The sequence below is a fragment of the Lethenteron reissneri genome, chromosome 11, assembly GCF_015708825.2.
Source record: "Lethenteron reissneri isolate LAM-NWPU_2019-01 chromosome 11, ASM1570882v1, whole genome shotgun sequence".
NCBI classification, from domain to species: Eukaryota; Metazoa; Chordata; class Hyperoartia; order Petromyzontiformes; family Petromyzontidae; genus Lethenteron; species Lethenteron reissneri.
In genome coordinates, this window is record NC_083789.1 from 5,564,360 (window position 1) to 5,578,441 (window position 14,082).

Sequence of the window (14,082 nt, forward strand, 5' to 3'; positions counted from 1 at the left end):
TTTATTTGTAATTCCACTTGGCTTGTTCAATGCTGTGTCGACGTGAGAGGCATGGTATTGAAGGGGGTGCGTGGAGGCAGGGGCATCCACAACTCTAAATTTGTCCTTAATTTCCTGTGTCAGGCTTCAAGTCAATATCACCACAACACGCTAATGTTCATCACATTGCACCATCCATTGTTTGTGGCAGCCAACCGATATAGCGCGAGGCAACCGGAGAGCGTTAATTTGATTTTTGCACATTTTTCAGTAACAACTGCAAAACGTCCTAGCAAGAAGGAAATTAGTGTGAAATTTTAATTGTGCTCGAGTCTCGGCCCGGGCAGCACTATGCTAACTTACATCCTGGCTGAAATTAAGGTGGTCACATGGTGTGCTTCAAAGCGGTGGTGCGGTTTAGGTATTTGTTGCCATTTAGAGTCACACTGTAAAAGTTGTTAACATCCATATATAATAATTACAGTAATATCACGATCCTGAAAAGGTGCTGTGCAAATCATGCTGACAGCACTTGTGAAAGGATTAACCCCTTCGGCCATGCCACCCAGAAGCATGGGCAGTTTTCATTGTCGAGGCCCTGGTCCTTTCTGCCAAACCGCAGGAAGTTCAAGTGTTTCAGTTTGCCATCAACTTCATCGCAAACTAATCGGAGGGTTTCTTTTGTCACAAGCTCTCGGGATTCTGCTCGGAATTAATTTCAAATTTCAACCATTGATGTACTTCGCATGGACCGGAAAGGTTTATTAATCATGAGTACACTTGCTGTTCACACCATTATTTCAGCACAAAGGCAATTCCTAAGGCACCACGTTTCAGACGGTATAGTCAGACATTTGGCGTTACCAATTAAGTCGTTTATGGGTTATTTTTTTACAAGTATGGCAAATTTGGATCGTAATGCCAGCACACATGATCCACTCGTTTTTTTTATTGTCAAGGAATCTTTAACGTCCACTGAAGCAGACAGCACATATCTTTGGTTAATACACCCACGGTATTATCAGGGCGATTACAGGGTTCGAACAACGATCCTCAGCATCAAGCACATTACCACTCTGCTATGCCACCGCCCTGCAAGACCTGAGTTTAGCAAAAACGAGAATGGAAAAATTGCACAGTGTAGATTTTAATTTTTTATTTTCCTAAAATTGGCACACAATAGGAGCCGAGAGCAATGGAAGTGCGTATGCTGCAGCGCTAAGCCAACACCCGCGTGCGCTGTTGCACCTATGACTTCAAAACGCAATTCGATGCGGGGATTTCACTGCCATGGTTGGAATTTCTGAAGGGGAGGGAAAAATTTGATTTAAATTTTGACAGGTTAACTTCGAGAAATTTGAAAGCCATTGGGAACAAAAATGAAATGCATCACTGGGATGGGCGACATCTGCACGGCTTTAGAGTTAAGGCTTTACTTATATTTTTCCCCTCGAGTTAATTTAAAAATCTTGCATCACCGTGTCGAATTTTGCAGACGGATGAAAATCGTTTGGCAAATATAGCGCACGACATCTCGGTTCCGAGGTTTTACCAAGAACTCCCCTGAATGTCAAAAACACAGCGCTACATTGCAGTGCAGAGAAAAATTTCAGCCCCTGCATGAACACAAACTACCACCTAACTGTACAATTAAAAACTATCACCTTTTTTTTTACTAGGTAAGGCCCACTGAGCTATGTAGCTCTTTTTCAGAAGTGACCTGCCCACATGATAGCTCAATTAGGTGGCTTATCACGTGAAATTATAGCAGCCAAATGCTCGAAACCACAATTATCTAGTCACAGCAATACAAGGACATTTTAAACATGTTTTTTTAATGGATAAAATAATATGGGATGTGGTTAGTGCACTGCACTTTTAACTTGGCAACTCAAGATTGCTTCCAAGCCAAGGCTAATAAATGGTAATATCTAAATTGGTCCTAGGTCTCATTCTTAACCAATTCAACATTACCAGCCTGGTGAAGTCGGGTAAAAAAATTACCCAATGACAGACTTTGCATGGGAGACCTTTTATCCAGTAGTGCATTGACAAAGAGCTATAACTTTTCTTTTGAAAAGCATCACTGCAGGCATGAAAATAATCAATATATTTCTTCAAATAGTAACTCCCTGGCACATTTACAAAAATGGATACCTTTTTTCCACTATATAATTGAACCGTGCTGGGGCTGTCCCGAGCTAGCCTGGCGCGGGGCTCATGAGACGCCATGATGCATTTCCACTGCTGTTCCTGAAGCATGCCTCTGGCGTCACAAAAATGATTGACCATGCCCATCCTGAACCACATTCAGATGTCTTGAGCCCAGAGTTGCATGGTTTAGTTCTGGCTCTGTTTTGCAAATATCCAGTGGTATAAACCACCCACATTAAGGACCCAATACTCGCACTGTTCAGATGTCCCATTTGGAAAAGGGGTAAGAGTCCAACACAAACAGCTGATGAACCATTTATGTTTATGCACAGTACTTTATATCTTAACGATACTTCCCAATAGTGGACTTGGCCCACCTGGTTAAACACGAATGGAAAAGGTCATGCTTTGTCGCACCGGTCACGCGATGGTGTTCGGGTTCCAGCAGTAGTGCAGCTGCTTGTCCATTCCGTCCAATTTCTCCATATCCTCCTGCGTGAGCTTGAAGTCAAAGACAGCGGCATTGGAGGCGACGCGCTCCACGCCCGTCGACTTGGGGATGACGCCCACGCCGCGCTCCAGCGCCCAGCGCAGCAGCACCTGCGCCGGTGTACGCCCAAGCCGGGAGGCCACCTCCTGTACCGTCACCTCCCCGAGCAGGTGGCCCATGCCCAGTGAGGAGTATGCCTGTGCGGTGGACATGAGCACTTCCGTTTGCGTCATCAGTTCATGGCGAGTTTTCGTGGGTTCGTGCCGTGTTTCAGGAAATTATCTTGCGGCACAAACAGACACGTCGCGGCTACGTGCGAGACACTGCCACTTGGGTCTGGTCCGAGTCATATCGCTTTTCCAAAGTAGGCAGCAGGAAAAATGTAACTGGATTTAAATTTAAGTAAATCCAGCAGTGGATTGGCAGAAGGGTTGTAAATTATTGGTGGTGCAGTGGTGAGGACACTGAGCTATGAAGCATGTGATCAATGGCAAGTTATCAAAACAGTTCTGGACCTCACCTCCTTCTTAATCAACCCACACTGGCCAGCATGGTAAAAAGTAAGATCGAACATTCCCCATGATTCAGCAGTGGATTGATACAGGACTGTGTACACTATCAGCATTAGGTTTAAACAGAATGTGTGGTGGCCCCCAATTTAGAAGTCGCACCTTTCACATGGCGAGGAATTCAGCACTGCCTTATTTATTCATGTGGTCATACCATTTTCCCCCTGGATGCACGGATGGGAAGGAACATCGTGTATACAGTGCTATTCGTGGGCAGTGCAAAGCACCGCGCTGCTACACAAGCTCCACAAAACGTGCGTCATTGGGGCTTTTTCCAAGTCGCCCACATTAGCCTCTTCCCACGCATTTTTTTTTCACGGGTTGCGTGGGTCAGTAGCGTAGGGGTAGGTTTCCCACAAACACACAGCAGCTGACAGGATGTTGCCGATTCGGTGGTAAGTTTGCAGGGGTTTGGGCGCTGGTAAAAATAAATGGCTATTTTGGCCTCCACTGATGGTTTAGAAGGCGGAAACATTTTGAGACGAAGTTCTCTCGTACCTGCATGTGGATGCCATGTGCTTGACAGTATTCAAGGAGTTCCTTCTGCACCAGGTGTGGGTGATACTCCACCTGCGAGCCGGACGGTCTGCACATTAGTAACCAGACACCACGACGATAATGCCCTTGGGGCATATTGAGTAGATACTTTTTTTTTTCCAGAGGGTCCTGTAAAGAGATGTTTGGCCAATTCCTTAACGAGTGCCTTGCATGTGGAAGAAAAAATCACTTGTGGCAATTATGATGGAGCTAACTTGTATATTTTACCAACAGACCACGTTTCTGCAACACTACCTTATTTAGTCTCAAGACTATATAAGAGGGCCCTGCACTGGGGTGTTGGACCAGTTCCTCCATTACGGTTTTGCATGAAGGAGGAAGTCAGAATAGCAGGAGAAAAGCTATGCAGAGGAGATAACTCAAAAGGTCTGCACAGACAGGTCAGAAAACTACTGGTCACCTGACCAGTAGATGGCCACAGCACTGGGCAGTATAAATGATACAACTGTGGTTGATAGTACTTGCTGCTGTAACCACCCTTTCTTGCCCACAAGTGCAACTGTCTCGTTGTGAGGTCACCAGGCTGACCGTCTAGTCAGTGAGTCTGTGGGTGCGTGGAGAGTAGAGATGTAACAATTCACACCCCCTAATGATCCGATGAATCGTCATGGTGTGGAAGCACGATTCAATCCAAGAAGCAACATGTATGTTTTAACATTGGGGTGGTGAATGTAATGTCTGCAGGGATAACCATGTGAACCCATGACAATCGCCGGCAGGGGTGAATCATCACACCCCCTTGTGGGCTCCTCGCCCCGAGGGCCAAGCTTGGCTGGTGCTTGCTTTTTTTCCATCCTGCCTCCCCCTCTTCCAAATCACGGCCGCTGAACAGTGACCCAAAACGTCAAGCGGCTGGCAAAAAACAGCAATATTGAAGTTGTAAAATGTTATTTCATCGGGCCAGGCTGGTTGCTTGCCTGCAGCACGCTGGGTTTGATGGAGCACGTTGCCAGCAGCTCCTCGAGATGCCGCACCGTGTAGTTGCTCACGCCGATGGCACGGAGTTTCCCCTCGCCATGCAGTTTCTCCAGCAGGCGCCAGCTCTCCCGCCGCAACTCCTGGTTCCTGCCGCCAAACCCAAGACTCTGTTATAACCAGTCGGTGCGGAGGAAAGACGTGGTGATGTGCTCGGTGCATAATTCGTCTTTATGCTAAACGAACTGGAAAGGATACCAGCTCGATAGAAAAAGTTATTATAAATGCGATGATGCATCAATCAGTGGATTAAAATCAATTTATGCACGCAAACATCTCATGAAGGATCTGACGAAGAAGAAGATCCCTGGCTTCGATCTTCCATGAAGCTCATGGGCACAATCCCAAAACCGGACTGGCAAGAGCCAAACCATAAGACTCAAGAGAGTTGAAACCAGTTCAGAGTTTGGCTGCTTAAACGAATGTTGCAGTAAAAGACTGGTCTGGAAGGCTTGTAGGTTAATCGACTAAAATGGATTAGATTTTCAGCTGGAGAAGCAGACCATGTAGTTTTAGTTGCTTGTTTAGTTTGTTGTCCTTCCCAAGTACCTCAGATTATCACTGGTGGGCTACATACAATGCGAAAGAAGTTCAACATACATATTTACATGTGGTGTAACGATCCTTCCCCAACCCCCGCCATTTGATGAATTGATTCAGGTCCAAGATTCAACAACCATGTATTTTTTGTCTCCATTTTACCATGTCCGTTGTATTGTATTTTTTCATCTCATTTTGTAGATTTTTGTTGTCTCCATTAGCCGAAACATAACAGCACACCATTTGCATATTGCGAGTCAATGTTTGTATTGGGAACCTTCATCATATTTTAATTAATGAATGGTTGCATCGCCACATGCCTACTTAAACCATGCGTGGTATCTCTTGCATTGTGTGGTGTCAAGGGGAATTCTGGGTCACGGTAAGGTTGGGCCTGCTGTACGTGGTGTCCTGTGGCTATGCAAACACAAAAGATTAAATATAACAATCACCGACAGCTCTCACAACAAACGTCTGGATGGAGTGTTAGGCGCTAGGAGGGCAGATTAATTATTTGTTAGCATTTCAAAACACACCAAAGAATTGCATGATACACAATCCGCTCATTTGTGCAATGTAGCATGCAGCGTATGTGCCGTACAGAATTACGAATGCAAAAAACACTTCAGGCTGTCGCATTTAAAACGTACACGTACCGTACTACCGTCAGATTGTGGATGTTGAGAATACCATAATTGAAATGATCATTAGCTGTCCCCACAGGCTTGAAACTCCTTTCCCACATCCATCCATGCTGTTGACCCCCTGCTCTTGTTAATGTCCAAGCTCAAGGGCCTTTCTCTTTCCCCACTGCCGATGACAGACTGCCTCTTTCTATACAATAATTATGCCCACTGTTTCTGCACAGCATCATGATATATACGGTCGCATTTAGACTCTAGGGATCCAAATTGAAAATGTACGAATTGCAATACCATTCGATGCTATTGCAGTTGTACTAACAGAGGTGATACTGATGGTAATACTCATAACAACTGACTTGGTCATAGCTAGTAATTTAATGAATTCTGGGATTTACGTTTGCACTTCTAATAAAGAGGTTAAGTGACAGCCTGAAGGCTTTTTGCATCGTCGCTGAATGAGTCACGTGAACCCAGAATCACTGGGTATTGGTGATGCTTTTCAAGTACCTGCTTATTTATCCACGGTAGCAACAAAGCAAGAACGAGAGAGAGCGACTGAAGTGGCAAGCAATGTATTCACATGAACTAGGTTCACATGACCTCTGAAGCCACTGGAGGTGCTATCATTCACCATGATAATAAAAAAATATATATTCCAATAGCAACCCTGAATTCTAACATTTCTTGGAACCAAGACGAACCCCTTTCACCCCTACTGAGCAATTTTACCACCAAGAACAAAGAGTGCCATTGTCAACAGCAGCAGGACACACCGCGGATCCTCACCAGGCAGTCCCTGGGTGCCGGGCCAATGCACGAGGTACAGGTCCAGATATCCGCCAGGGTCCAGGTTCTCAAGCGACTGCAGCGCTGCGGCCGCCGCCCCGGGGCCCTGGTCGCGCGGCGCCAGCTTGCTCGTGATGAAGACGTCGGCGCGGGTCAGGCCGTGGCGGGGTAGCAGTTCGCGCAGCGCGCGCGCCACGTCTGCCTCGTTGTTGTAGACGGCAGCCGTGTCAACGGCACGGTAGCCGTGCTCCAGCGCCGCCGCTAGCGCGCCGTACACCACCTCGTAACCATGCATCTGCGAGTCGCGCGGTTAAGGACGCGGGTTACGTCGGTCGTGCAAGAAGAGTGTATCATTGTTACGCGTCTAGCAATGACCTCATTCAACTTTTTATGCCTCTAATTATTTGGGGAGGGGAATTAATATTTAAATACCTGCAGTAAAATAACGTTTATGTTTCCATGTAAATAAGTAAGTACCATTACATTTTTGTCACGTTAGGTGGTTATAAATTCAACTGTGGCCCAAAGAAATGGAGCATATATTTCGTAAAGTGTGACACACTTTGGTTTGATTCCAAGTCTTGGCTTACATAAGAGGGAAGTGACATGATCAGGCCTCGTAGTTTGACGTAAAATGAGTACCTGATGCTGTGTGTAAACATCAGCACTGGGGTAACAATGGCTGTCTGGTATGGTGCTAGCCACATCACTTCCTTATTAAGTGCCATGCTGGCCTTAATAGGTGCTCGCTAACATTACTTGTCCCAATTTTCTGGAAATCCCTGGATATCTAAGAACCAAATTAACCGTGCCTCTTCGCGTGACCACCACCACACACCAGATTGTCATAGGTGGCTGCAGCGCTGCGGGACTATGTACTTAAAAGGAACAAAACCACGACTCAAAGGAAACACTCGTGTGGCAATTGTGGAGCGGGGCCAAAATGCGCGAGATTTTTTTTCGCCAGAGTTGTGTCGACATTTTACTAGCGTCGGGGTGATGGTGCTTGTAATTGAAGGAGGTAATTTTTACACGCTTTTGTTTAACTCACTCTGTCTGTTGTTGTAGCCTCAAATCTTGTAACTCAATTTTTACCCACTTCCCAATGTGGTATCGACTGCAAACTTGGTATACTTATGTCATACTGATGACAATACTATATTCTATCATAAACAATAAGAAACATTTTAAAACATTATTTTTTATATGTTATGTTTCGGCTTGGCTGTAATTGTCCACGTTAATACTGACGTTGGCTGTAAATTACCATGGCCCCTTACGTTATGGGGAGTCGTGGAGTTCTTCCATTACGAGTACGGTACATTTCATTAAAGCGTGTTTTAAAAAAAGTTTGTTTTAATATTACTTATTACCTTAAACGTGCCGAGTCCCAGGAGTGGCATAGCAGTGCCGCTGTTGAGTTTCACGCTCTGCGCAGTGCAAGCCATGGCCCCTTCTTTGATTGCCTTTCTGCACCGCGTAACGTTCTGAAATTAAAGAAAATTTACATCCGAGATGTTACGAACAAGGCTACTGTAATGAGTTCACACTGTACTTATTTAAATATCGGTCTCATTTGAAAGAGGATTGTTGTTACGATGAATTAAGGCCTCCCCCATGACGTGTCGATCTTGGGGGATGTTTTTACCATACTTCACCACGCCGGTCAAGACGGATTAGTGAAGAGTTGGGAGGGACATTATCTGTTTAGATACGACTCGCCACTGATGTTGGCTGTGGCTTGGATTCGAACATTGGTCACTGGGTTTACAACTTGGTGTGCGAACCACTCTGCTTACCACTCCACCTGATAGGGCCTTATCAGGTTATACAGGTAAAACGTCTAATTTATCTACGCAGATGTTTTAAATTCCTTTCGCCTGTGTACTTCTGAAACTCATTTTGTTCTTGTTAATACGTTATACTCATATCCGTAGTCATGTACGGTGTATCATATATGCTTACATTCGCAAAGTACAAAGTGAAGAGGGTTGTATTTTCAATCTTTGGTCAATTCCTTCAATATATTTGTGGGGTTTTTATATCATAAAATAGAGATGGCTAGATTAAAAAAATCGAGGGCATAGCACTTAAACTCCACACACCCGTGGCAGTAGTGCCATTTATTTAAACGCAGGTTAGACAAAACTCGCAGCGAGTCTTTAAAAAAATAGATGCCTTAAACAGGTTGTTGAGCATATATTGTGTTGACAACATTGCAACACCTGCACGTATAAAACACAGCAGCGAGTGCTGAGTCACGTTTGCTCGGCAAGAAAATGTTGAGTCAGGGAGGTGACCCAACAAATGGGGGGCAGGGTGTGCACACACACACACACACCCAACAACACGAGGAACATGAAACGAATTTAAAGCATGTCGTCCTTTAACTACATTCTTTGAAGGGATTTTTTTTGTACAAAGTTTTGTGTGCCGTTATTAAAACTTGTTATTTTTGTAACATTACCAACAACCTTTTGCATCAGGTCGAATAGCTGAAGTAAATTTGTGCAATTTGTCATTGAGTGCATTAGAGGCGATACCTGGAATGCACTTAACTATCGATTCGTTCAAGTAAACAAAGTGTCATACTGCGTCACACATTCAGGCAATGGCTCTTCATACCAGAAAAGTCTTTCCCGAAACGTCTATTGTTTTCCCTATTAGAGCGGTGTTATTAACAAATGTGTTTGAGTTCTTAATTTACTCAATGACAAATATATTTAAAAATAAACCCTCCCAATTAATTTATACAAGGGGATTCATTTATACTTTTCCCACGAAATCGGGGAGAAATGAGAGAAAATTGAATTTTATTCAAAACCTCTACAATTCTCCCATAATCTTCAATGCATGCACAGTATGACATTTAAACTCTGTGATAGTTCAAGTACTGTACAATGCAACCTTGCATTGATTAATCATCCAGCAAACGCAGTTCGTAACCCAAACTTAGAAGCAAACTTTACAGTAATTGTAAACACGGTAATCGATAAGCGTATCAAGCGCTTCGAGCGACAAGGGGCTAAATTGCTACTTCAGCTAACCTACAAATAACTTCAAATCGATAAATCTACGTCAAATCCAAAAACACAACATGAACTGCTTCACGTGAAACAACGCAAGCACTCACGGCCTTCGGGTATAACACAAAAGGGGCCTTAAGAGAGGCACAAGTGAGTAAATAACGCGTTCAGAGCCGAGGGTTAAAGAGGCTGGCGATTAAACGCTAACAGCCACATCTCACCTGCAACACGCACGGCCTGCCTCTCAATCTTAGCAGCACAGGGGCCGAGACACACCCCCCTACCACCACCACTACCACCTCTCCCACATGTTAATACAAACACACGTGTTCGTGACGTCACCAACGTGAGCCAAACAATTGAGGGCGGCCATCTTACTCGGGGGGGGAGGGACACTTCCGACCGACTGCTCCGACGATCGCGCGCTGCGAGATCGCTTGCTGGTGACGTCACGCAATAGGTTTTGCATAGAGCCGAGGCGCCTGTTAAACCCTCACACCCCCCCCCCCGCCCCTTAGTAAAATGGCCGCCCTCGTTGACGGTGGGGGGGGGCGCGTTCATGCCGGCAAGGGCCAATCAGGAGCGAGCAGCTTCGCGCGGATCCGCGCTGCGAAATTGAAGCTCCACCCCTCCTCGTCCTGCCCCGCCCCTCCCCCTCATCCCAACCCCTCCTCCCGCCGCTCCTCAGGGGGGCGGGGGAGGTGACGTCTGCGGCGCATTGACGTCAATGTGACGCCACCCGGCAGCCGGTAACCAATGCGCGACGCCACAGCCGCATCACGTGATTCAAAATAATAACGTTTTAAGAAAAGAGAGGTGGGGGGTCGCCAAAAGGGGGTGTGGGACGAGGGGGAGGGTGAGAGGAGGCCCGCGGTTGGGGGGGGGGGGCTTAGTTGGGGGGGGGGGTATAGCGGTGGGGGTTGAGGAGCTGGAGGGGGGTTTGATGGGGGTTTGTGGGGTAGGGGTTGTGAGGGGGAGGGATGGAAGGGTTTGAGGGGGGAATTGAGGGGAGGGATTGAGGGGGGGAGGGATTGAGGGGGAGAGGGATTGAGGGGGGGCGTGGGGGGGAGGGATTGAGGGGGGGCGTGGGGGGGAGGGATTGAGGGGGGGCGTTGAGGGGAGGTAAGAGGGGGTTTGAGGGGGGGTTGAGGGAGAGGGGGCAGAGGGAGAGGGGGGAGAGAGAGAGGGGGGTTGAGGGGGGAGAGGGAAGGGGATTGAAAGGGGGAGAGGGAGGGGGTGAGAGGGGGTGAGAGGGATGGGGATTGAGGGGGGATAGGGGGGGATTGAGGGGGGAAAGGGAGGGGGTTTGTTGGGGGGGTAGAGGGGGGATTGAGGGGGCGGGTTGAGGGGGGAGAGGGGAGGGTTGAGGGGGAAGACGGAGTGGGGGGTTGAGGGAGAGGGGGGGGTGAGAGGGGAGGGGTTGAGGGGGAAGACGGAGTGGGGGGTTGAGGGAGAGGGGGCTGGAGAGGGGAGGGGTTGAGGGGGGCTGGAAGGGGAAGCGAGGCGCGCGCGAGACGTCGAGAGAAGCGAGCGCGAGACGACGGCGGTTTGCCGAGGGGCGGTTTCCCGCGAAATTATTTTCCCCTCTCTCCTGTTCCGCGGCCGTAAATAGAATTTATAGTTCATTATTTCGTTACTATTCGGTTCGAAAGCAATCTCCCACGTTTCTCTCATCCGATTTACTAACGCGTCGAACGCATGCCGTTATAAGTAATATTTAGACATTTTTATTTATTATTTTTAAACATAATATGGCCGCTATTCGCTGACAATGTTTGCCGGAAGGGATTTATAACAGCGAAGCCGAAATAATTTGTGAGTAAATAGGAAGCAAAATTTTGCCTCACGTTAACGACTCGATATAAATAAGTTCTTAATTCCGATTTTTTGACGTGTTTGTAATTTTGCTTCGATTGTACGTAATTTTTGTCTTTATGAATAGCGGATGTAAAAAAAATACATTTAGTGGCTTCACTGTAATTTAGCCTGTTTTGTAAAATATGTACAATAAATGTAAATTATAAACGTGCCGGTAAAAATAGATTTTTCTTCTGTCAAAGCAATCGGTGCACGTAGAAAAACAACATTTTACGCGAAGAATCTCTCAAAAAAAAAAACAACCCGAAGATTAAAACCAGCTCTACGCAAAATAAAACTAGAGTGGCGGACAAAACGGCGAAGACAAAAACATCGTGAAAAATAAAAACATTTTTTTGTGTTACAAAATAAAATATCACAACAAGTAAAGCGGAGGAGAGGGTTCCTCCACCATCTCTGACTGCAGTGGCTCCCCCCCCACCCACCACCACCACTCTGCCTCCTCGACTTCCCGGGTGCTGTTTTCGCCATTTCCGCCCAGCCACAAGAGGGCCCATCCACATTCTTGTTTTTCCTCGCCGACAAACATCGACAACACCTTCGAACGAGGCGTTCGACCACAGGGAAAAAGGCAAAAGCGACGGAGAGCGGCTTACCGCTGTATGAGCTCGGGGGTGGCAAGATGATGTCGGCCACGGCCACAGCGGCGGAGAAGGTGGACGGCTTCAGCCGGCGCTCCCTGCGGAGGGCCGGCCGCGCTCGACGCTCGCAGGGATCGTCGCAGTTTCGCACGAGAGCTCACCTCGAGCTTGCACCGCTGCCAGCGCTAGCGGGTGAGTTGCGAGCTGGTCGGTGACATAGAAAAAGTGGGGCCCGTAAGCCGCCGGGCACGGTCGAGTGTGGTACGCGTGCGTGTGTGCGTGTCCATGTGTATGGGAAGGTGGTTGCAATTGACTCTTCCCCCGGGAGCACCCATGGACATGGTAAGGGGGGGGGGGGGGCCCAGGTGGCACAGGCCTACCTAACGGAGATGTTTGGGGTGGTGGGGGGCATTGGATTTGACAAAGGGTGGGTGGGGAGCCACATTTTTATTCTTTCCATCAAGGCCCCCCAGGGTCCATGCCAACCACATTGATGCCACTGGTTGGTGAGTGTTGGGATTCGGTCCTGTGCGTTTTTGACGGGCTGTCGAAACATTTAGCCACGAATTCGCGGTAATGTTTTTACATGTTAAATGTTAACTTTGCATCCTGAGATTGTCACCGACGATCACACTTTTAAGTAGGCAATGGGCAATTACCTCGGCTTGTTCGCTAGTTGTGGCTGCCAGAACCGTAAGCATCGAGTGTGGAGGTTTGAGCAGAGGAGGCTTTGGGATGGGTTGGAGGGAGCTTGAGGCGTGAAGACCTGTCATTGGGGTTGAGAATTTGAGAGAGACTCAATGAGGGGCGTTCCAAACATTCCAAGTAGAATCCTCCAGAAAATCGAGTACTGTATTGGAATTCGGGCTTTACAGGAAAAGGGTCTCGTATTTCGGTGTGGTTTTGGTGTGGTGTTTGGAATTGAGGTTGGGTAGCCATGGATTATCTCCATCCAGATCCACGCAGTTGCAAGTAATAAGGGTTTCAGGTTGGAGCGATCTGGATTGATTTAGGTTTTTTTCGTTTTAATTCTGTTCGCATGGGGGGTTTCGCGTGGGAGAATGAAAATGTTTACATTTACGGGAAATTTTTACAATCAAAATTTTGTTCATCTGGTGAGTTGATTCTCGAGTTTTCTCAGGAGGGGACCTACTTTTGAAAAGATTAATCAATTCCACGAATACTGTACATGTTTTGTTTGTGGCAAATATTGGGGTACCTGTAGATAACCAACGTGGGAGAGGATAACGCAAAGCCCTGCACAGATGGATTATATCCATTGCTGTACTATTGCCTCGCCTACCTCTCAAGGGGGGCTCGAAATACAGTGCCATTCTGACTGGGTGTCCTGAGTGGGTTTTAATGGAGGCTGTTGAGCACCTTGGGTTATGTGGTCTTTCAGGCTTGGTTTTCATGAGAAGATTAGGATTAGAGTTATTTTGTGGTGCGGGTTATGTCGCACTTACAGGATAGTAGGGCAACTCGGCCCAGCATGGTGTGTTGTTGTCCCTGATGGAATGGGAGTGTATTTAGGAAAGATGGTGGCTTCTGCCCTGGAGGCATCCCAGTGGAATATACCGAGGTGGAGGGGTGGTGAGAAAGTGCCTGGTAGAGGAGTTTGCGAGGATAAATGGCTTGGAGCCAGGGTACTTGACAAGGGCAGTTGCGATTGAGGGCAATGATGTGGGGGATGGATAGTGATGTTGATAGTTAAATGGTGATGGGTTGTGGGAGCTGGAGAGGGAATAGATGTGCCGTGTGGCTTACTCAGTGGGTTGTATATGCTGGAGGCAGATGTGGGTACAGGCTCGATTTTAATAGGGTCACTGAGACATATGGGCATTTTTATGTAAAATGGTACATTTTTTTTCCTCAAATATCTCTGGGGATGGGCAGCCATTT

The 14,082-nt window shown here is 47.0% G+C and overlaps 2 protein-coding genes across 6 annotated transcripts in view; one reads left to right on the plus strand and one right to left on the minus strand.

The window, feature by feature from the left end:
• Positions 1-12,896, minus strand: LOC133341328 (glyoxal reductase-like). Of its 3 annotated transcripts, none has more exons than XM_061549866.1 (6): positions 12,840-12,896; positions 8,069-8,182; positions 6,683-6,990; positions 4,668-4,815; positions 3,691-3,762; positions 1-2,820 (listed from the first exon to the last, which is right to left on the minus strand). In XM_061549866.1, the coding sequence occupies exons 1-6, from the start codon at positions 12,879-12,881 to the stop codon at positions 2,554-2,556; spliced, it is 951 nt and encodes a 316-aa protein (XP_061405850.1). In that variant the 5' UTR covers positions 12,882-12,896; the 3' UTR covers positions 1-2,553. The 3 variants fall into 3 exon arrangements, with proteins under 3 accessions (XP_061405850.1, XP_061405849.1, XP_061405851.1); XM_061549865.1 differs by lacking the exon at positions 12,840-12,896 and adding an exon at positions 10,100-10,340 and having other exon boundaries at positions 2-2,820; XM_061549867.1 differs by lacking the exon at positions 12,840-12,896 and adding an exon at positions 9,943-10,013 and having other exon boundaries at positions 3-2,820.
• LOC133341327 (serine/threonine-protein phosphatase 2A 56 kDa regulatory subunit alpha isoform-like) overlaps positions 11,215-14,082 on the plus strand; it is a 22,193-nt gene continuing 19,325 nt past the window's right edge. For 2 of the 3 annotated variants that reach the window (XM_061549863.1, XM_061549864.1), the window contains exon 1: positions 11,215-12,372. In XM_061549863.1, coding sequence (XP_061405847.1) covers positions 12,222-12,372 — 151 coding nt within the window. In that variant the 5' untranslated portion in view covers positions 11,215-12,221. The remainder of the gene's footprint in view (positions 12,373-14,082) is intronic. The other variant, XM_061549862.1, reaches the window with a different exon arrangement.